The sequence below is a fragment of the Vulpes lagopus genome, chromosome 2, assembly GCF_018345385.1.
Source record: "Vulpes lagopus strain Blue_001 chromosome 2, ASM1834538v1, whole genome shotgun sequence".
Classification (NCBI taxonomy): domain Eukaryota; kingdom Metazoa; phylum Chordata; class Mammalia; order Carnivora; family Canidae; genus Vulpes; species Vulpes lagopus.
In genome coordinates, this window is record NC_054825.1 from 66,900,545 (window position 1) to 66,921,774 (window position 21,230).

Consider the following 21,230-nt stretch of genomic DNA (forward strand, 5'->3'; position numbering starts at 1 on the left):
GGAAGTCCTATCAATATGAAAGGAATTAGTTTTTACTTAAGACAAATCAGAGTACAAAAGGATTTTTCTTTCTTCAGTCTTTTTTTCCCTAAAACCAAACACATCAACCAATTCATTAGAAAGGGCTAGTAATCCTAAATATATACTAAGTGCTATAGTCCTTTATAATACTACCACCAGAGAGTACCATTGCTAACTGTTTGATTATATTCTCCTAATATCTTATAATTCTTTAAAGTAAGTTAAATTTATGAAATAGTTGATACATGCAAAGAAAATATGTGATACACTTGTAAGTCATGAAGCCTACCAACCAGGAGCCCACTCTTTGACTTAAGAACTAGAGCGTCACCAGTACTGTTGAAGACTCCTGTGTATTTGACCACAGTCCCATCCCTGTAACTTCCTTACAATCCAAGGTAACACATATTCTGATTTTTAAAAATTATTCTCTTGCTTTTCTTTATGTTTTGACCAAATACAGGTAATCCTGAAAAAGCTGTTTTGTTGTCTAATAGCATTATAAAAATGTTCACTGTAGTCTTTGTAACTTGCTCTTCTCTGCTTCATAGCAAGCTTCTGATACCTGCCTATGCTAATGCATGTAGCTCTAGTTGCTGCGTAGTGTTCCTTTCTATGAATATACTGTAATTTATTATCTGGTCAGTGAGCATTTGCCTGGTTTCTAGTTTTAAAACAGTATCTTAAATGAAAAATATAAATGCCATGTATAATACCACTGTGATGCTTCATTAATTCTTTGATGCTTGTGGACATAAATGGCACAGTTTAAAGGAAACTGAAGTCAGGGAAGATCCAAGAATAATTTTGTTGGACCAGTGATTTTACATCAAATTTTTGGGTACTGGCTTTTGAGCCTGTGCCAGTTTGTGTTCCTACTTTATTATACCAATATGTGAATAGTAATAATCTATTTTTGTATCATTTTTTATATTATTTAAATTTTACAAATTCCATATATTTCTAATAGCAATAGCTGTTATTTATTGTATGCTGCTCTCTGCCAGGTACCGTGCGACACAATTTATATACATTTGTACCTCCTGATAGCTTTAAATATTTTTTTCATTTGGAGCCAATTTCAAACTTACAGAAAAGTTACAAAAGTAAAAATAGTTGCAAGTAGCACTCATATATCCTTTACCTAGATATATTTGTTGATAATGTTTTATACGGTTTTATGCTCTTCAGTGTGTGTGAGTATGTGAACATTTCCTTTCCTGAACCATTTGAGGATGTTATATAATATATACATTGTGCCCTTTTACCGCTAAATACTTCAGTGGGTATTTTCAAAAAATAGGAGTTTTTTCTTTTATAACGTTAGTATAGTAAATTTAACATTTGATAAACATATTGTATCAACTTGTTTGTATTCTGATTTTGTCAACTGACCCAATAATGTCTCATTATTTTTTCCCCCTACAGTACACGAATCTGTCCAGGGTCAGGTATAATCTTTAGATGTCACATCTCTTTAGTTACCTTTAGCCTAGAATATTTTCAAGGCCTCTTTTTTACTTTTATGATACTGACATTTCTGAAAGACTTAATCTCCCTTCTCCCCACCACCCCACCCCACCTCCAGCTTTTGGTAGAACTTTTCCTCATTTTGAGTTTGTCTGATGTTTTTTCATAATTAGATTCAGGTTGCATTTTCTGGGCTGAAACGCTGCATAGGTGATGTGTTATCACATGTGGAGGTGCACAGTGTCCATTTGTCTTTTTATTGGTGAAGTTCATTTGAGCACCTGGTCAAGGTGTTGTCCAGTTTCTTCAGTGGCTTTCCCCCACCTCACAGCTAATAAGCAATCTCTAGCAGACACTTCCAAGACCATGAAAATCACCTTCTCATAAACATTTCCCTTATATTTAGTAATCATTGATGATGTTTGTCTGATTCTATCTTTACTGTGGTATTTGCAAAATTATAATTTTTCCAGCTCTAGACTTCCCTCCACTTTTATCAGTTGGCATTTGGCATGTTGTTATAATTGTGAATCCTCCTGTTAGTTGGTATAGTTATTTATTTTTCTGTCTTTTTGTTTATCAATCTGTCCCTCAATCCATTTACCTATTTATGTATCAACTTAATCTACTTATCCATCTATCTACCCATCCATTCCATTATGAGTAGGATTATTGGTATGGCTCATGAATTTCTATTTTTTTATTATTTTATAATTCATTACTGTACTTACTGTTAAAATTGCCCCATATTCAACTGGTGGATCCTTTCAAACTGGCTGCTACGACCTTGTGGCATGCCTGTATTTTTTTGGGAATTTCTTTCTGGCTTTCATCTTATATATCCCTTGTCCCAGTACTGGAGTTAGCCAATTCTTGAAGGTCCTTGGTTCCTTTACTGGGGAATGGTATTCAATAATAAGAGCTGAACATTATGTTTCAGAGCAATTTTTAAAATAGTTGGTATTGTTTTACATACTAAAAAACTAAGTCTCAGGTTATATAATATACTCTGAGCCTTATTGCCAATAAGTAAAGAAGATTTAAACCCAGATCTCTCTTAAGCATCACATTCTTTTTGATTGCACTGTTGCCTCTAGTCATGTCACCTGGTTTCCTTCCTTTCTTCCTTCCTTCCTTTCCTTTCCTTTTTCAGTTCTTAGTTTAAATTGATGTAAAAGTTTGCTATCATTTAATTTTTGCAGATAAGAAAAAGATCCTTGCAATTAAGGATTCATGCTGTGGACACTGCTTCCAAGAACTTGAAAAGGCAAAGCAGGAATGTCAAGATCTGAAAAGAAAACTGGAGAAATGCTGTAGGCATCTTCAGCATTTAGAAAGAAAGCACAAAGCTGTAGTGGAAAAAATTGGAGGTTAGCATTTAAAGTAGCCCTACTACCGGTGTTTGATCCTTGAAATGTTCAAATGTGACATTTTAGTTAATGTAGGCACCAATTCTCTTTGAGGATTAAGGTAAACTAATTTGGCCCCCCCTTTTTTTTTTTCCAATCAAATTATTATTCCTGAACTACAAAGAGGAAAATTGGAGCTCTGATTAAAAGGTCACATTCCTTTCTTCCTTTTTGGATTGAATAGGTACTGAGTGCCCACTATGTGTCAGGCAGGGTTCTAGGCACTAGGGACACAGCAGTGAATACATCATACAGAATTCCAGTTCTGATATAGGCGTACAAGACTGTTTCCTTCCTTCAAGAAGCTTGTCCTCAAGTGAGGATACCTAAAAAGAGATTAATAAGTAAGTGCAGCACCGAGTGCTCCTGGTGATATGCTTGTGTAAACTTGGAAGAAAGGATATGAATGAACTCTTTCTCTTGCTTGAGTTAGGGAAGGCTTGACTAAACCTTGAAATATGAGGACAGCATTCGAGGCAGAGAGGAGACATGTGCACAAAGACATATGGGCCCAATCTGGCATCCTTCCAGTATTTTCAGTCTGTTCTTCACAGTGCTGTCAGGAAGGGATATCTGCTGCTGTCTCCACTTCCCCTTTTGCACAAGGGAGGCTACTGGGCTTCTGAGGGCGCTTCCTCTTACCTTTTAAACTTATCTCCTGTGCTCATTCTCTGTACACTTGAAATGCTCAGATTGCTGAGCTGGTCAGGAATTGTACTGCTGGACCTCGCGTACAGTGTTGTCACCCTGCCCTACATATCCTTTCATTCTCATTTAGCCTAATTCTTCCTCCTCCTTTTGGGTTCAGCTGAGAAAGATGCCTTTATCTGCAGAGACCTCTTTGATTTTCCTTGCAAATGGACCACTTCTGTGTAGCCCCATAGCAGTCTTGGCTCCTACTCTGTTACCATTCTGTATTTAATTTTTTGCTTACTTGCCTGATACCATTTCCAACCTTTAAGTTCCCTGATAATAAGGAATATATTGTATCTTGTTCATCATTGTAGTCATGATGCCTGTTAACATGCCGATGATAATAAATGTTTCAATGAATGAGGGATTGAATGCAAGGGTCCCCAAAATTATGTGACCCAGAAAAAAATAGGTGGATAGATAGGTTTCCTTTTTTTCTGTATGTCAACTCTGTTGCTTGCCTGGATAGCAGTTACCTCCTGGCCCTTTCTGTTTCTAATCTTGTCCCTCCTATCCATTCCCCATCAAGCAGCTCGAGTGACCTTTTAAAAAAGTAAATTGGATCATGACACTGTCTTGTTTAAAGTCCTTCCGTGGCTTATCTGGCCCTCAGTATGAAATAGAAACACTATTTAAGGCTAAGAAGCCTTTCATGATTTAGTATCTGCTAGCCCCTTAGCCTCATCTTGCTCCGGCCCCTTTATTCTCTCCTAGGGCTATAGAATGGATTTTATTGTCTCTTTTCTCTTGTCTGTTTCATCTCCCTTTACCAAAACATCAGTATTCCCATCCTGATCACATTGCCCGGCTAACTCCTACTCCTCCCTCCCCCACTACATTGCTTCCTCAGGGAAGCTTTCCTAACCACCCCCAACTTGGTTGCTTCTGTTTGACACTGCCGGCAGCTCCAATGATTTTCTTAACATTTACCATATCATCCTTGTAATTAATTTTTGTCTATATTGTCCTTTGGAGCGTAGCCTTGGTGATGAGAAGGATCAAGTCCTGACTGAGCACTTAGCACACAGTACCTGGCAACATAGCACACTCGGTAAATAATATTGACAAAGAGAAGCCACTTGCTTCATTTCCACCTACTGCTTACCAAGTCTGTTAGTGATAGATGATAATTATTTTAAGGCAAGATAGGATTTTAAGAATTTTGAAGTAAAAACTTTAACAACTGTAATTCCCATGGTGACAGTTTAGTTCTTTGGGAGAGGCCAGAAGGGTAAACGAGCTATTTGTAGCTCTTGTAAAATTTGATGAAAATCAAGAATATTTATTTTATGTAATAAAGTGACAAAGGCAGCTGGATACGTTTATTATTTATAAATAATATTTATCACCATGCATTGTGATTATAGTTATTCTGTGTAGTGCTTTTTGAGGCTATCTTCTGTAATTCATAGATTTAGAAATAATCTAGGAAATTAGTACTTAGCTCAAAACATGAGGCTATAAAAGGGTTCAGGGTCAGAATTAAGTCATTTGATAATTTGATTTCAATGTTTGTCTTAGTGTACATCTTTTAGTTGACAATGTTTTTGCTATAATGGTTACTTCTTTTTTGTTTCTTAAATTTCATTTTCCATGTTGATTTGGTAGCACTTATTGAAAAGTGTTGGAATAAGAGTGAGTGATTTAAAAACATGCAAGTTATATCAATCACTAGGAGGAATAGAATGATTCATTACTCAATTTACAGGGTGTGTTGAGAGGGTGGCATAGGAAACATGGTGTGTCTTGTTCATATTTATTAAACATTGGTATTGCCAGACTTTGTATAAGGTGCTGTGGACTTATTATTTTATTTCTATTATCTTAATGGTAAGTAATACTATCTCTGTTTTACATATGAAAAAACTCAGGTTCAGAAAGTTTGAGTAATTTGCCCAAGAAGCAGAGCTAGGATTTAAACCCATGTCTCTCTCGCTCTGAAGTTCATGCTTTGTCTTCTGTTCCATATGGACTCCATCAGTCTTCTCATCCTCTTTTTAAAAGTCCAAAGAATTGAAAATCTTGCATTAATTGTGAAAGTGGTACTTACTTAATCTTAATTTTCTTCTTATTTTGTATAGCAGTGCTTGTTCAATGTTCATTTATATGAGCATAGACTGTATACCAGGATCCAGGAGAAACATGGGAATAGAAGACCCAGTATGTTTCAACAGAGCTTCAATCTAGCTGGGAAACAAAATAGATGCATATGAAACAGTTGGAAACCTATTCCAAGACAGTGTGTAGCCCAAAGCAAGATGTGGATGTAATATTGATTTTAAGTGCTGAGAAATCGGAATAGGGAATGGTCAGATTAGGATTATCAGGGAATGAATGATACAGGGAGCAACTGCCATTTCTACAATCTCCTCTATGTGCACCATGTGCACTGGGAATTTCAGGGAGAGGAAGATTAAGGAAAGAAAAGATTAACCAATATACCATTAATTTTCTTTTTTTAGAAGAGAATAGTAAAGTTGTTGAAGAATTAATAGAAGAAAACAATGACATGAAGAATAAATTGGAGGAACTGAGAACACTTTGTAAAACACCACCAAGGTAGATTTTAACTATTTTTATTTTAAAATTTATTTTTATTTATTTTTTTAAGAGAGGGAGGACACGTGTGAGGGGGGGAGTGGGGACCTGGGGGGGGGGGGAGTGGAAAGGACTGAGGGAGAGGGAGAGAGAATCCTAAGTAGGCTGCATGTCCAGCACAGAGCCCAACTTGGGGCTTGATCTCACAGCCCTGAGATCACGTCCTGAGGCTGAAATCAAGAGTTGGTTGCTTAACCAACTGAGCCACCCAGGTGCCCCAACTTTTACTATTTTAAAGAAATTATTTATTTCTAAGTATTTTTAATTTTTTAACATCAATTATATAAATAATGTTCATACCAAGAATATAAAACTTGTTATATAGCAAGAACTATAAAAAAAGAAAATCTTCCAAACCCTATTCCTAGTAGATACCCTCTGTTAACCTCTTGTTTTATATCATTTAAGTTCCTTTATACTCACATGTACATGTTTTAAAAACTGAGGTTATTGTGTAAGCTATTTTGTAAGCTTTTATTAATGTTATAAGATAAACATTTCCATATGTCATTAAATATTCTCCTATAATATGCTTTTTAGTAACTTCATATATTTTCATTATGTGGATTTATCATAATTTATATAAATAACCATAACATTTGTTTCTTTTTCTTCTATTTTAAATAACTATAGTGAAGATTCTCACATGATTTTTTTAAAGCACATCTCAATTGGTATTAGAATATATAGATAGATATTTAATCTCTATTTGCAATATTTGGTTTTTTAAATTAATTAATTTATTTTTTATTTGCAATATTTGGTTCATTTTTAGGTCATTGTCAGAAGGGGCCATAGAAAGTGCTTGCCTGCTGTGCAATGGGAGGGCCTTGGAAGAACTTCGTGGACAGTACATTAAAGCTGTAAAAAAAATTAAGCGTAAGTCCTTAAGGAGAGTCCTCAGATTTTAAGGTGGTTTGAGCCTGTTTTATTAGTAGCACTAGTAATTTCAGAGAATTTGCCAAACCACCTTGTTCTTTTCTAAATTACACAGTGATGAATCGTTTTGCCCAATATCTTGTGGAAGTGACCTGAGGGTAGAGTTATTTTATATTGTTAATTATCCTTTTTCTTTCTTGGGCACTAATATTGAACTAAAAATTTCATAATCTTAAAACTTAAATAGCTAAAAATGTCATGTGGGTTTTAAATTAGCAAGTATTACTTTCTACCATAAGCTTTTAAAGACCATAGAAACTAGATCTAGTTTGGCATCATTCTATTCTTTCTCAAATATTTTGGTAATAGATTAAGCCATTTTCAGGTCCTTTGCAGTAAGAGGTGATGCAGCATACCCTGCAGAGCATTTCTCTGGTTTATGTTTTCTCAGTAGAATGTCTCCTGTATTTTAATTACAATATTGCTTAGATTGTATCTTTGTCCCAGAACACTAACCAGTGCTGATACAGGAGAAATGTATGTTTACCTTTTAAAATTGGTTTCATTTTTAACAAAATGAGTGGAAGAGGTAAGTTCCAAATGTAATTGGTAGATTATGAGAATCTGTGTAGATGTTTTGAAAAGCCCACTCAGTATCAATAAAGACAAATTGTTTCTCAGTTGTTGATGGTGCCAACACAGGGCATGTTACTACAAATCAAACAAAGCAACTTTTTGTTAACAATCATATTGGTTGGGAAGTGAAATTTTAAGCTTTTTTTTCATTCTCATATGCTAACTTGTATGTATGTGTATTGTTTAACATTCTAGATGTTGGTTGGAGGTTTTCTGTTGACATGTATTCCAATTTGTCCCACTTCACATAATGAGAAATAATCTTTCAGTTAGTGTTTTTTTGTGCAGAGCATCTAATTTTCAGGAAGAGCTTACGGATATTGAGGGAGATTGCTCTATGAATTGAATCTTTAATATAATCGAGTGATGATATTCTAGAGGTAGGATGTAGCCCTAGATTTAGTAAAAAAAAAAATGTTGACCTTAAGTAATGGTAGTTTTAATCAAATCATGTTGAATCAAAGATAAAAAGAAAACTTCAAAGCAGTGAACTATTTTTAAATGTAAATTTCAGAAGGCAACATAAGTCTCATCCTCCTCCCTGGCATTTTGTACATGGATTGTAGTATTATATTTACTTGGATTCTCATAAGTGCTGCTGAAAGAATTGAATAAATAACGAAACATGGATTTTCAGAGCATAAGTAAATGGGAATATGAATCTCCACTTCTTATATCCTCCTTCTGTATTTCTTTGTCTGGTTCTTTCTTCTTTTCTTCCTCAACTTTTATGTATATTTTTCTCCCTCTCTTAATCAGATAATACATACTTGAAATGTGTAAGTTTCTGCCTCTCATATTTATTTTCTTGCCTCAGTGTTTTAGAATATGACAATGTTTTGCTAAAGGATATGCTGTTTCCTTAACATATGTGGCTATCATCATTCTAAAAGGACTTTTAGATTATTTCTCATTTGAATCTCCCAAAATAGGGATCTGAAACATTCCATTTTAATGATTGTGGAAAAGTACAATGTTTATATCTCTGGTTACTTCACCTCCCAGAAAATTGATCTGAAGTCTGCCTCCCCTGTTTTTGAAAAACTGCTAGTAAATGTGCATTTTTTTGGGTTCCTCCCCACCAACTCCCTCCCTCACCTTGCAACTAGGTGATATGCTTCGTTATATTCAAGAGAGTAAGGAAAGAGCTGCAGAAATGGTAAAAGCAGAGGTGTTGCGAGAACGTCAAGAAACCGCCCGAAAGATGCGCAAATATTACTTGACTTGCCTCCAACAGATTTTACAGGATGATGGAAAACAGGAAGGGTAAGTTCAATCTAAACAAACAATGTGTCCTGAAACTACCAGGACAGCATGTTGTCATTTTCTAAACATTTTCCTGAACCACAAAATTAACTATTTCTACATGATCATCCATTAGGGGTTAAGAGAGGCTTATGTCTGTATTACCCCAAATATTGGCAGGACTAATAGGAAAACAGAAATCCTGGGGCTAAGGAAACTCATTTTTTCCTTTAAACTATTATTAATTTAATATTCTGGAATTCCCCACAGGGCTGAGAAAAAGATTATGAATGCTGCTAGCAAACTTGCTACAATGGCAAAATTGCTGGAAACACCAATTTCTAATAAATCCCAGAGCAAAACTCCACAGTCAGGTATGTCAAAATGAGTCACTTGAAGAGTTTTTTCCTCCCTTCTCTTTTAAATATTTAATATTTTTAGTATGAAGAAGAACAAGGAATGTAAGGAGTGAGAATTTATAAAGTTGTGCCTGTGTTATACTTATGCTAGAAACTTCCAAAAAAGAGTATAGAGTTTTCAGTTCAAGTAGGCAGACTGAGCATACCCATCAGCTCCCTATAGTTGTTTCCATTCCTAGAAATGACGGAAAACATTTTAAACAAGTTAGTAGAAGAGAGGGAATGCTAAAGATCAGAGCAGAAATAAATGAAATAGAGATTTAAAAAAAATAGTAGGAAAGATCAACAAAAGCAAGAGCTGGTTTTTTAAAAAGATAAAATTGATAAGCCTTTAGCCAGACTCTTCAAGAAAAAAAGATAGAACTCAAATAAATAAAATTAGAAATGAAAGAGAAGTAGCAACTAAAATACAGAGGATTGTAAGAGAGACTGCTACAAAAAATTATATGTCAAAAAATTGACAACCTAGAGGAAAGGAATACATTTCTCAAAATATAGGGTCTTCTGAGACTGAATCAGAAGGCAATAGAAAATCTGAACAGACCAGTTATTAGAATTGAAATTGAATCTGTAATTACAAAAACTTCAACAAACACAAGTTGAGAGCCAGAAGGATTCAAAGGTGAATGCTACCAAACACTTAATGCCTATCCTCCTCAAACTACTCCAAAAAATACAAGAGGAAGTAAAACTTCTAAATTCATTTCTATGAGGCCAGCATTACCCTGATACCAACCCAGGAAAAGATACTATAAAAAAATAAAATTAGAAGCCAAATCTCTGACAAATACAGGTGTAAAATCCTTGAAAAAATATTAGCAAACTAAATTCAGTAGTTACCTGAAAAGGATCATTCACCATAATCAAGTGGGATTTATTCTGCACATGTAAGGATGGTCCATTATCCACAAATCAATCTATATGATACACTACATTAACAAAATTAAGTCCACAAACCATATGATCATCACAATAGATATAGAAAAAGCTATTGATAAAACTCAACATCAGTTTACGATAAAAACTCTCAACAAAGTAGGTTTAGAGGAATTATACTTCAGTATAGTATAGGCCATATATAATAAACCCACAGCTGACATCATAATGAGGAAAAACTAAAAGCTTTTCCTTTACAATCAAAAACAAGACAAAGATGTCTACTCTTACCACTTTTATTCAACATAGTACTGGAAGTCCTAGTCATAGCAGTCAGATAAGAAAAATCCAAATTGGTAAGAAAGGAGCAAAACTGTCACTTTTTTGCAGATAACATGATACTATAAATAAAAGACCCTAAAGACAACACCTAAAAATGACTAAAATAAATGAATTCAGTAGTGTTGTAGGGTATAAAATTAACATACAGGGGATCCCTAGGTGGCGCAGCAGTTTGGCGCCTTCCTTTGGCCCAGGGCGCGATCCTGGAGACCCGGGATCGAATCCCACGTCGGGCTCCCGGTGCATGGAGCCTGCTTCTCCTCCCTCTGCCTGTGTCTCTGCCTCTCTCTCTCTCTCTCTCTGTGTGACTATCATAAATAAAATAAAATAAAATTCTAAAAAAAATAAAAAATAAAAAATAAATAAATAAAATGAACATACAGAAATTTGCTGTGTTTGTATGTGCTAATAACAAAGTATCAGAAAGAGAAATAAAATGATCCCATTTATAATTTCATCAAATAGAATGAAATACCTAAGAATAAATTTAATGAAGGAAGTGAAAGACCTATACTCTGAAGACTTTAGGACCTTGATGAAAGAAATTGAATATGGTGTAAACAAATGGGAGGACATACCATGCTCATGGATTGGAAGAAGTAATATTGTTAAAATGCCCATACTACCCAAAGCAATCTACAGATTGAGTGCAATCCCAATCAAAGTGTTAATAGTATTTTTCACAGAAATAAAACAACTCTAGAATTTGTATGGAACCACTAAAGACCTTGAATAGCAGAAACAATCTTGAGAACGAAGAACAAAATTGGAGGTATCACAATTCCAGATTTCAACCTAAACTACAAATTGTAGTAATCAAACTGTGGTGCTGGCACAATAGTAGACACATAGATAAGTAGAACAGGATAGGAAGTCCAGAAATAAACTCATGATTATATGGTCAATTAATCTACGACAAAGGAGGCAAGGGTAAACAATGGGAAGAAAACAGTCTCTTTAATGATGGGAAAACTGCACAGCTACGTGCCAAAGAATGAACTGTATCACTTTGTTAAACCATACACAAAAATATACTCAAAATATATTAAAGACCTAAGTGTAAGACATCAAACCATAAAACTCCTAAAAGAAAACATAGGCAGTGATCTCTTGAACATTGGCCTTAGCAGCTTTTTTCTGAGTATGTCTTCTTAGCCAAGGAAAACAAAAACAAACTGTTGAGACTACGGCAAAATAAGTTTCTGCATAGTGAAGGAAACAATTGACAAAACAGAAAGGCAAATTCCTGAATGGTAGAGCATATTTGCAAACGATATATATAAGGAGTTAATATCCAAAATATATATCAAGAACTTCAACTTAGCACCCAAAAAACAAAAATTAAAAATCAAAAGATAGAAGAAATGAACAGACAATTCTCCAAACAAGTCATGCAAGTGGCCAGCAGACACATGAAACATGGAAACCTCAGTTCGAAACTGCCAGAAAATGACAGTTAAAAGTAGAAGAATCAAGACTGTTCCATGTGTGAAGACAGGATGTGGCAGGGAAAGTTGTAAGCCTAGGGGATACCAGTGAGATAAATAGTTGGTGTTCTAGAGCACAGTAACTAGGTGGGGTCACCCTTTTTATAAGTCCTTCTCCTTTCCCTTCCCTTCCCCTTAACACTGGGTTGGAGTAAGAGCAACCGGAACAAAGAGTCTTAGAAAGGGAAAGGCTCTAGATTGCTGGTCACACCAAGGAGGAACTTAGACCCTACATGCTCAGAGTACCAGCTATTAGGTTTTTCTGCCCTTCAGCTTGTTCCTTTCACTACATTCTCAACTTTTTTTTTTTAAGATTTTATTTATATATTTATTTACTCATTCATTCATTCATTCATTCGAGACATAGAGAGAGAGGCAGAGACACAGGCAGAGGGAGAAGCAGGCTGCATGCAGGGAGCCCGACATGGGACTCGATCCCGGGACTCCAGTACCATGCCCTAGGCCAAAGGTTGCACTAAACCGCTGAGCCACCTGGGCTGCCCTCAACTTTTTTAAACAAGCTAATGCCATACTCAGAACATCTAGAAGATAAGCATTCAACTAAAAATCACCAAGTATCTGTAGAAAGCCAGCACCATGGTAAAAGGTACCAAACTCAAAGTAAGACAAGCCAAAAAAAAAACCCAACAGAACTTATACCTATGGAAACAACAGAACAAACAAAAGGACCTGAGAATATTAGAAAATTATAGTATTCTCAAAATGATATAAGAACATATTGTAGAGGAAATTTAACAAATATGCTAAAAGGTTTGCTTTTTCAAGGAAAAGATACAGTTACTGATAACTCTAGCCATTGCTAGAAAAATGCAAGTTTAAGTATGTGTACTAAGACTTAAGCCTAGTCTGTAGAGAAATAGAATATATAACTCTCAAGCTAGTAGGGCGAAAAACTTGTAAGAAAAGGTTTTCAATCTAGCAGAATCATGAAAGAGGAAAAATACAACTAGAAAGCATGGGTAAATAGAAAATTATTGTAGGATCAAATACCAGCAATCATGCTAAACATAAATAGGTTAAACTCACTTTTTAAAAGACCATAATTTTAATTTTTTAAAAATCCAGACATGTTATTTCTATGAGAACATCAAAAATTCAAAATGAAGGAATTAAGAATAATATACGAAGCAATGCAGTGTTGATATTAGATGAATACAGTATTAAGCAAATTATACTTAGCATCTGAAGGGATTAAAGTGAAGTTGATAATGGTAAAGAAGACTCCTAAAAACCTATAAATGGGTTCTGTTTATAATAAAATAAGTTTAGAATATATAAAGCAAAAGCTGATGGAAATGTGTAAAAAATGTGATACATTTCCAGTCACACTGGGGGATTTTGAACGTATCTGTGGGGAAATGGGGCTTTTGAACTTCTAGAAAGCTTGAAGCAGAGATTGTTCAGGAATCCACAAGTCTGATACTAGTAGACATTCTTCAAAAAAGCACAGAGATTATTTGTATAAATTTGAGAATGGTGGTGTAAACCTTGTGTATAAAAGATTTGGGGCAGCTGTGCAAATGTGCCTAGTAAATGCAAACCCTTTTCATGATCCAGGGTCTAAGATACACTACTCAGAGAGATGCTGCCTCTGATATTTGCTGTGTGGCTGCTTTGCCTCTGATTAGATTTAGTGTCTTAGGTAGCTTAAATCGTAGCTTAAATCAGAAACTCTGTTTTAGCTTTTACTCTGTGTGAGTGTGTGTGTGTGTGTAGGTGTGCTTATGTAGGCGTTGGGTGTTGGGGTTCTTCTAGCAAATTTTCTTCATCAGAGCAGAATTGGAAACATTACAGTTAGCTCTTGAAATGCTATATCTGTTGCAGAAAATAATAGATCAGATGCATAACAATAATGTCAGATTTCAGTAACAAAATTGCCTAACTTTATTTAGTGGAATATGTAAGATCATATTTTAAAATGTCCAGCATTAGTGTATTTTCTTTGAGAATGATTAAAACATATGCATTCTTTGGAAATACATAAAATCATAATTTTTCCCCTCATCTTTTAATGTTAAATTTCTCCTAATTTTGTTTTCCCCTAATTTTGTGTTCCCTTGTGTATAATAGTATTACCTGTGACTTCAGAGATGCTGACTGGAGTTGAAAAGTCAAAAAGAAATGATGTGAATCAGAATACACCACGTCATACAGAAAGCAAATCAAACAGTATACAAACTGTTCCTAGAAGTATGTGTGACCAAGTTCCGAAGAGAAGGGCTGCTTGTAACTTACGAAGACGGTTAGAGGACACAGAGCATGGGGACATAAAGCACATGGGTTCCAAAGGGTCACACTCAGACTTCCAGTTTGGAGATAACAATTACAGACAGCCAGACACGTTGCCAAAAAATTTTTCTCCTGAGTTTGTTCCTTGTGAAGGTGAAAAAGGCTTTGGTTTGCACAAGAAGAAAGACCTCCGTGATACTAGCTCTGAATCACTTCAGCATTCAACTGGATACTCCTTTCTTGGATCCTTTGGAAATAAACCCTCCCCTAGATATACCCCTAATCTTTCTGAATCTGGATCCACACATACAACCTTTCAAGGTCCTAATGAAAGACGTGGTTTAAAAGTCTATAAGTGTAATCCACTAATGGAAAGTGAAAATGCTGCATCTGAGAAAAGTCAAAGTTTGAGTGTTCGGGAAACTCCAGTGAAGGATGGAGGGGACCTTGATGACTCCATAGGCTGGCATTCCAGCAGTGCCACTTTACCTTGCAACAGTCACGAAGTGTCATTCTTACACGGTAGACCACAAGAAACTCTGGATATACCTGCTGAAGTTGTTAATTTCAAACAGTTTTCCGCAGCCAGTTGTCTTTCAGATACAGAGAAAAATAATGTGATTTGTCAACCAATGAAATGTCAGAGTGGTCACACTTCAGACCTGTCAGAAGAAACCTTTTGTTCCCAGCCAGAGATCACTGTGACTCTTAGACACCTACATCACCATAAGGCTGATAAATTAAAGTCAGATTTCAAAAAACTGAGCAGTGCAGTACCATCATCTGTATGTCAGCAGCCTTCGAGAAAATTAATTGCTCCTCTACCTAGCCAACAAGACAGTGGCTTTGATAGCCCATTTGTCAATCTAGACTAATTGTTGTACAGTATTTAAGAAGAATCATTAATATATTGACAAGAAAACTGGAAGGGAAGACTTCATACTGAAAAAATGGTGGGCTCTGTCTATTTTGAGATGCTTAATAACATCTATCATATGAGTAAAGTGTTCTCATAAAATTATATGAGATATTAATGTTGCCTTAATCTTCCAAAGGCCTGGTGTTGTATATGTAATCTGCTTCTGTGTGGTGCTTTATATCTGGTTGCTAAACCATCTATTTTTATACTTATAAATTAGCTTTCTGTGCAATGTTAAATTATTTAAATAAACTTGCATATGGTCTATTGAATAGTTATGAATTCTTTTGTAATTCATAATATAGAAGTGTTATATTGATATGTTTGAAATTCATCCAGAATAAAATATAAATCTTGATGATTTGTATTTATGATCAGCCAAATTCAATATTTGAAATTAGTCATGTTTTGAGGTTGTAGATTTACTTGACGTACTTTTCCAGGAAATATCTACTCAGACTTTGGATCCTTGCTCTCAATCAGCGGAAAAGAAGTATTGCAAGGATTGCCACAAAATTCATAGTTGTGTCCTGGTTTCATTATTTAAAATATTAATCTGAATTTTTAAAATTGACATTTGCATTATTTCAAATCTCATGTGATAGAGACTTTGTCTTTTGTGGTTTTACACAGTCTTTTTTTCATCTGAAATACTACTTTTTAAAAATTGAAATAATAAGGGTGTCTAGGTGGCTCAGTTAGTTAAGTGTCTGCCTTCAGCTTGGGTCGCTATCTTAGGGTCCTGGTATTGAGCCCTGCATCAGGCTCTCTGCTTATCAGAAGAGGACCTGCTTTTTCCTCTCCCTTTCCCTCTGTCTCTCCCTCTCCCTCTCCCTGCAGCTCCCCCTGCTTGTGTGCTCTCTATCAAATAAATAAATAAAATCTTTTTAAAAATTTGAAATAATAAAACCTCATATAGCAAAAATTTTAAACTATTAGATTTTTATGTTCATTTATAGTGCCAAACTGGCTAACTTACTAATGCTTTGGGGAGAAGCTTATAATTCTAAACCGTGCAGAAATGAATGTCCACCTAAATATTGTTTCTAGATGAATTTTTTTTCAGCTTCCTAGACATGGATATGAAAGTTTTTGGTGAGTACAAATGCTTTTAAAACGTTTATTATAGCTTTCCTTCATATCTCTTACCCTCAATTGTGTTATGGACTGTATTTATGGATTGATTGGGTGTATTTTTTACCAGGCTAAGTTGGGTTGTGGTTGGATGGTTGGCAAGGTGCATCATCATCCTGCTGATAACCATCTCTAAAAGCAAGAACCTAGAAGTGAACCTTTGAGAAGTTGGAAATTGGTGACCTGATATAGATAATCTTAAAATTTAGACCTGGATTTCAGAATTTGGGTTGAAATGAGCAGGAATATAAGTCCTTCTTGTATTCCTGGAGACACAATGCTCCTTTTCCAACAGTTAGGGTGTCATTTCTCATTCTAGGCAAACCCCTAAACCATCCATGTTTCTCATGGATCTGGTTGGTGATTGGTTGATTTAAACTCTGGTTATAACTGAACTGAAAATCTAGCTCATTGCTCACCTTCTTTTTCATCTTTGTTTTAAATCTTTGTCAGGTATCTCCACCCTCAACATCAAGGTTGAAGTTGGATATCTTCTTGGTCTCTGCTGCTTTTATGGTATTCTCAATATTTTTTAATGTCCATAATTTCAGTAAGATTAAGTTACTTTATTTTGTACACTCTACACAACAACCACCAAGGAAGGTTTATATTGATTCATGTATAAATGAAGAGATTGCACAAACTACCAGCAATTTACATCAGTTTGGAGGGTGATGTCAGAACAGAAAGGAAGTTGGAGCCTCATAGATGTCATGGTCACATAAATCCAACTTCATCATTGTGCTTATCTTTTTTATGTGTTGCTGGGTTTTACTTGCTAGTATGTTGAGGATTTGCATGTGAATGCTCACAAGGGATACTGGTCTCAATGAGTTGGACAGTTCCCTGGCTTCTATTTTCTGAAAGTATTTGTGTAAGATTAGTTCTTTTATAGCCCTTTTAATTTGGGTGGTTATTTATGTCCCTTATTTCATCTCTGATTTTGGTATTCTGTGTCATCTCTTGTTTTTTCTTAGCCTAATCGAAGTTTTACCGGTTTTGTTGATTATTTTTCGCAAAGAACTTCGATTTCTTTGATTTTCTTTTTTGTTTTTGTTTCCTATTTCATTGTTTCTTTCCTTCTGCTTGCTTTAGATTTAATTTGCTATTCTTTGTCTATTCTTAAAGTAGAAGCTTCGATTATTGATATGAAACCTTTCTTTTCTAGTATATTTAAACTTCCGAATTTTCCTCTTAGCGCTGAATAAGCTATACCTCATAAATTTTTATATGTTGTATTTTTATTTTCATTTAATTAAAATATTGCCTAATTTCTCTTATGATTTCTTTTGGTTATAACCATGGATTATTTAGGAATATGTCACTTCATCCTCCCAAGTATTGGATATTTTCTGAATTTCTTTGTTTGTTTTTATTTGTCGGAGAATAAAGTTTGAATGATTTGAACCCTTTCAAATTTCTTGAGACTTGTTTTATGGTCTAGCATATGGTCTATACTGGAGAATGTTTCACATGCATCTGACAAGAATGCATATTCTTCTCTTATTTGATGGAGAATTAGAAAATGTCAGGTCAATTTGGTGACAGTGTTACTCAAGTCTGCTATAGTCTTGCTGACTTTTTTGGTCTGTTCTGTATTAAGAGTAGAACATTGTCACTTTCAACCATAATTGTTAAATTGTCTATTTTTCCTTTCAATTCTGTCAGTTTTTACTTCATGTATTTTGGGACTCTGTTTTTAGGCATACATACCTTTATATTTGTTATGTCTTTCTGATGTATTGACCTTTTTATTATTATAAAATGTCTCACTGTGTTTCAAGTGATATTTCTTGTCTTAAAGTCCAGTTTGTCCTTTATTAATACAGCCATTTCAACACTCTTATTATAACTTTATGTGACATATGTTTTTCTGTTCTTTTAACTTACCTGTGTCTTTTAATTTGAAGTGGGTTTCTGGCAGTCGTCACATTGTTGGATCTTAGTTTTTGTTTTCTTTGTTTATTTTCCCACACAGCACAGCTTTGCTCTTGGATTGGAGTTTTTGGTCCATAAAATTTAATAAAATTATGGTTGGATTTACATCTGCCATTTTGCTATTTGCTTTCTCTATATCTTATGTCTTTTTATTATCGGGTTATTCCTTTACCCTTTTTGTGTTTTAAACATGTTTATTAGGGTACCATTTTTATTTTAGGTTTTTACTATTTTTAAGTCATTTTCTGAGTGGCTCTAGGTATTTCATTAGGCATCTTAACTTATTGCAGACTACTTTAGATTAATATTAACTAACTTCTGGTATAGTGTAGCAACTTTGTTCCAGCATAGCTTTATTTCCTTCTCCTTCCTTTGTGCTATTGTCATTTATATTACATGTATGTTTTATTATGTATATATACACACACACACACTACACACAATACTGTTATAATTATTGTTTTATACAATGTCTCCTAAAGAATTTAAGAAAAGAGGATATGTATAAGGGAACATGTATACATTTAAAAATGTTTATTATTGCTCTGCTTCTCATATTTCCCCCTGGACTCATGTTACTGAGTCTATTTTCATTTCCTTTCATCTAAAGGACTTTTTAATTTTTTAAAATTTTTATGTTGTTGTTTTTTTTTTTTTTTATCATTCCACATAAGGTAACTATGCCAGCCACAAATTCTTTGTCTTTTTTAGGAATATACTTCAAATTAATAATTTTTGAAGGATAGAGTTTGATGGATTTAGAATTTTTGGTTCCTACCACTCCACCCCCAGCACTTTGAATGTGTCCTTGCACTGCCTTATGGCCACCATTGTTTTTGATAAGAAGTTAGCTGTTAATCATATTGTTTTCCTATTTGTGATTGTTTTTCTCCTACTGCTTTTAAAATTTTTTCTCTGGCTTTCAACAGTTTGAGCATAGTGTGTCTAGGTGTGCATTTGTTTGTGTTTATCCTACTTGGGATCTCTTGAGATGTAGGGATTTGTAGATTAATATTTTTATCAAATTAGGAGGCTTTTTGGCCATTATTCTTTCCATTATTTTTTTCTGTCCCTTTCTGGGGCTTATATGTATATTGATATATTTGCTGCTGTGCCACAGGTTTTAAGGTTCTGTACGTATTTCTTTCATCTACAACTTTGCTGATTCTAACACCATCTAAATTCTGTTATTGAGCCTGTCTAGGAATTTCCAGTTACTGTGTTTGACTCTAGAATTTTAATGGATTTTTAATAATTGCTGTTTTTTGAGATTCCTTGTTGATTCATTGTCCTATTTCCTCTTAATCATTGTTTCCTTTAAATTTTTAAACAAATTTATAATGGCTGCATTATAGTCCTTTTTTATTGTATTATGAACACTAATATGAGATCTATTCTCTTAATCGTTTTTAAATTGCACAATACAGTATTGTTAACTATAGGCATAGTGTTGTACAGCAGATCTCTAGAACTTAATCATCTTGCATAAGTAAAATTTTATACCCACAGCAACTCTCCATTTCTTCCTCCTGTCAGTTACTATTCTATTCTGTTTCTATGAGTTTGGCTGTTTGAGACACCTCATATATGTATTATTGTGTAGTATCTGTTCTTCTGTGAGTTGTAGTCTTTGTTTATTAAATTCAACATCTAAGCACATAGTTTCTCTTGATAGTTTTTTTCTTGAGTATGGGTCACACTTTACTATTTCTTTATATGCTTCATAAATTTACTGAAAACTGGAGATATTGTGTAACATTATAGCAACTTTGAATTTGGCATTTTTTCCCCGAGTGTTTCAGCAAGGCTTTTGTTATAATCGTTATTAATTTGTTTGTTTTGTAATTTGCCTGGACTTAATCTGAAAAATCTCTCTCCTTCTGCTGATTTCTCTGCTCAGTTATTTTAGCTTGTGTTTTTAGTTTTTAAGCTGGCTTTTAGAGGATGCCCTTGCATATATATATATATATATATATATAGTCATCCAAAGATTAGTCAGACTGTACTCAAAAATCTTGAATAAGTAGCTCTTCTACCCTCTGCTGATAATACCCTTGGGTGTGTGGAGATATGCAGTCCAAGTTCAGACAATTTTTTGTCTGCCTCCACTTTTATTTCCCTGAGCCTTTCCAGATCTTTTGTGCACATGTGTACATCCTCTTTGTCAGCCCAGGGATATGTGGTGAGCTTGGGCCCTCTAAGTCTTCCCTATATCATGCAGCCACTCAGGCACAGATGTGCAGAGAGCATATTGAACCCCTCATTGCAGTCTTCTTGCCAATTTTTTCACTAGTCTGCTGGATTCTTGTCTCAAATGGGACCACAATCTCTGGCAAGCAGAACTATACACTTTGTTTTGCCCCTCTAACAGCTTTCTATTTTGACTAACAAAACTGCTGAGTGTGGGCTTCCTGCCTTCCACGCTGGAGGGAGAAGCTCTTAGTTTTCACTACCATCCTGCTCATCAAGCTGGAGAGAATGGAAATAGCCCCAGGTAAGAATGCCTCAGGCTCCCCTTTTCAAGTTGCTATTTCCCTTTGGTTTATCTCCAGACCCCTGAATTATGGTGGGTTTTTGACTTTTTTCCCCCCTACTGTTATAGCCGGTGTCTTATTCTGCCAGAAGTTCTCTTATTTTTATGTATTCTCCTAAACTCTTCTTTATGTACTCATTTTTCCTTTATCTTGATAATTATCTTGAAAAACTTCTTAATCTGTAGAAATAAACACCTGTATACTCTTCATTTAGATTTACCAATTGCTAAATTCCTATATTTGCTCTATATTTATTTGTAAATACACACCCGCATATATGTAATATATACATTTTTTCTCTTAACTATGAAAGTTAGTTGCAGACAGCATGGCAATTCATCCTTAAATATTCCAACGTGCATCTCTTAAGAACAAAGACA

The 21,230-nt window shown here is 34.7% G+C and overlaps 1 protein-coding gene across 6 annotated transcripts in view; it reads left to right on the forward strand.

Moving 5' to 3' along the window:
* The window catches only part of CEP152 (centrosomal protein 152), an 88,034-nt gene extending 72,084 nt beyond the window's left edge, over positions 1–15,950 (forward strand). For 5 of the 6 annotated variants that reach the window (XM_041745360.1, XM_041745361.1, XM_041745363.1 and 2 more), the window contains exons 22-27: positions 2,694–2,861; positions 6,056–6,152; positions 6,967–7,070; positions 8,816–8,972; positions 9,222–9,325; positions 14,167–15,950. In XM_041745360.1, coding sequence (XP_041601294.1) covers positions 2,694–2,861; positions 6,056–6,152; positions 6,967–7,070; positions 8,816–8,972; positions 9,222–9,325; positions 14,167–15,200 — 1,664 coding nt within the window. In that variant the 3' untranslated portion in view covers positions 15,201–15,950. The remainder of the gene's footprint in view (positions 1–2,693; positions 2,862–6,055; positions 6,153–6,966; positions 7,071–8,815; positions 8,973–9,221; positions 9,326–14,166) is intronic. The other variant, XM_041745365.1, reaches the window with a different exon arrangement.
* Positions 15,951–21,230: the final 5,280 nt, after the last annotated feature.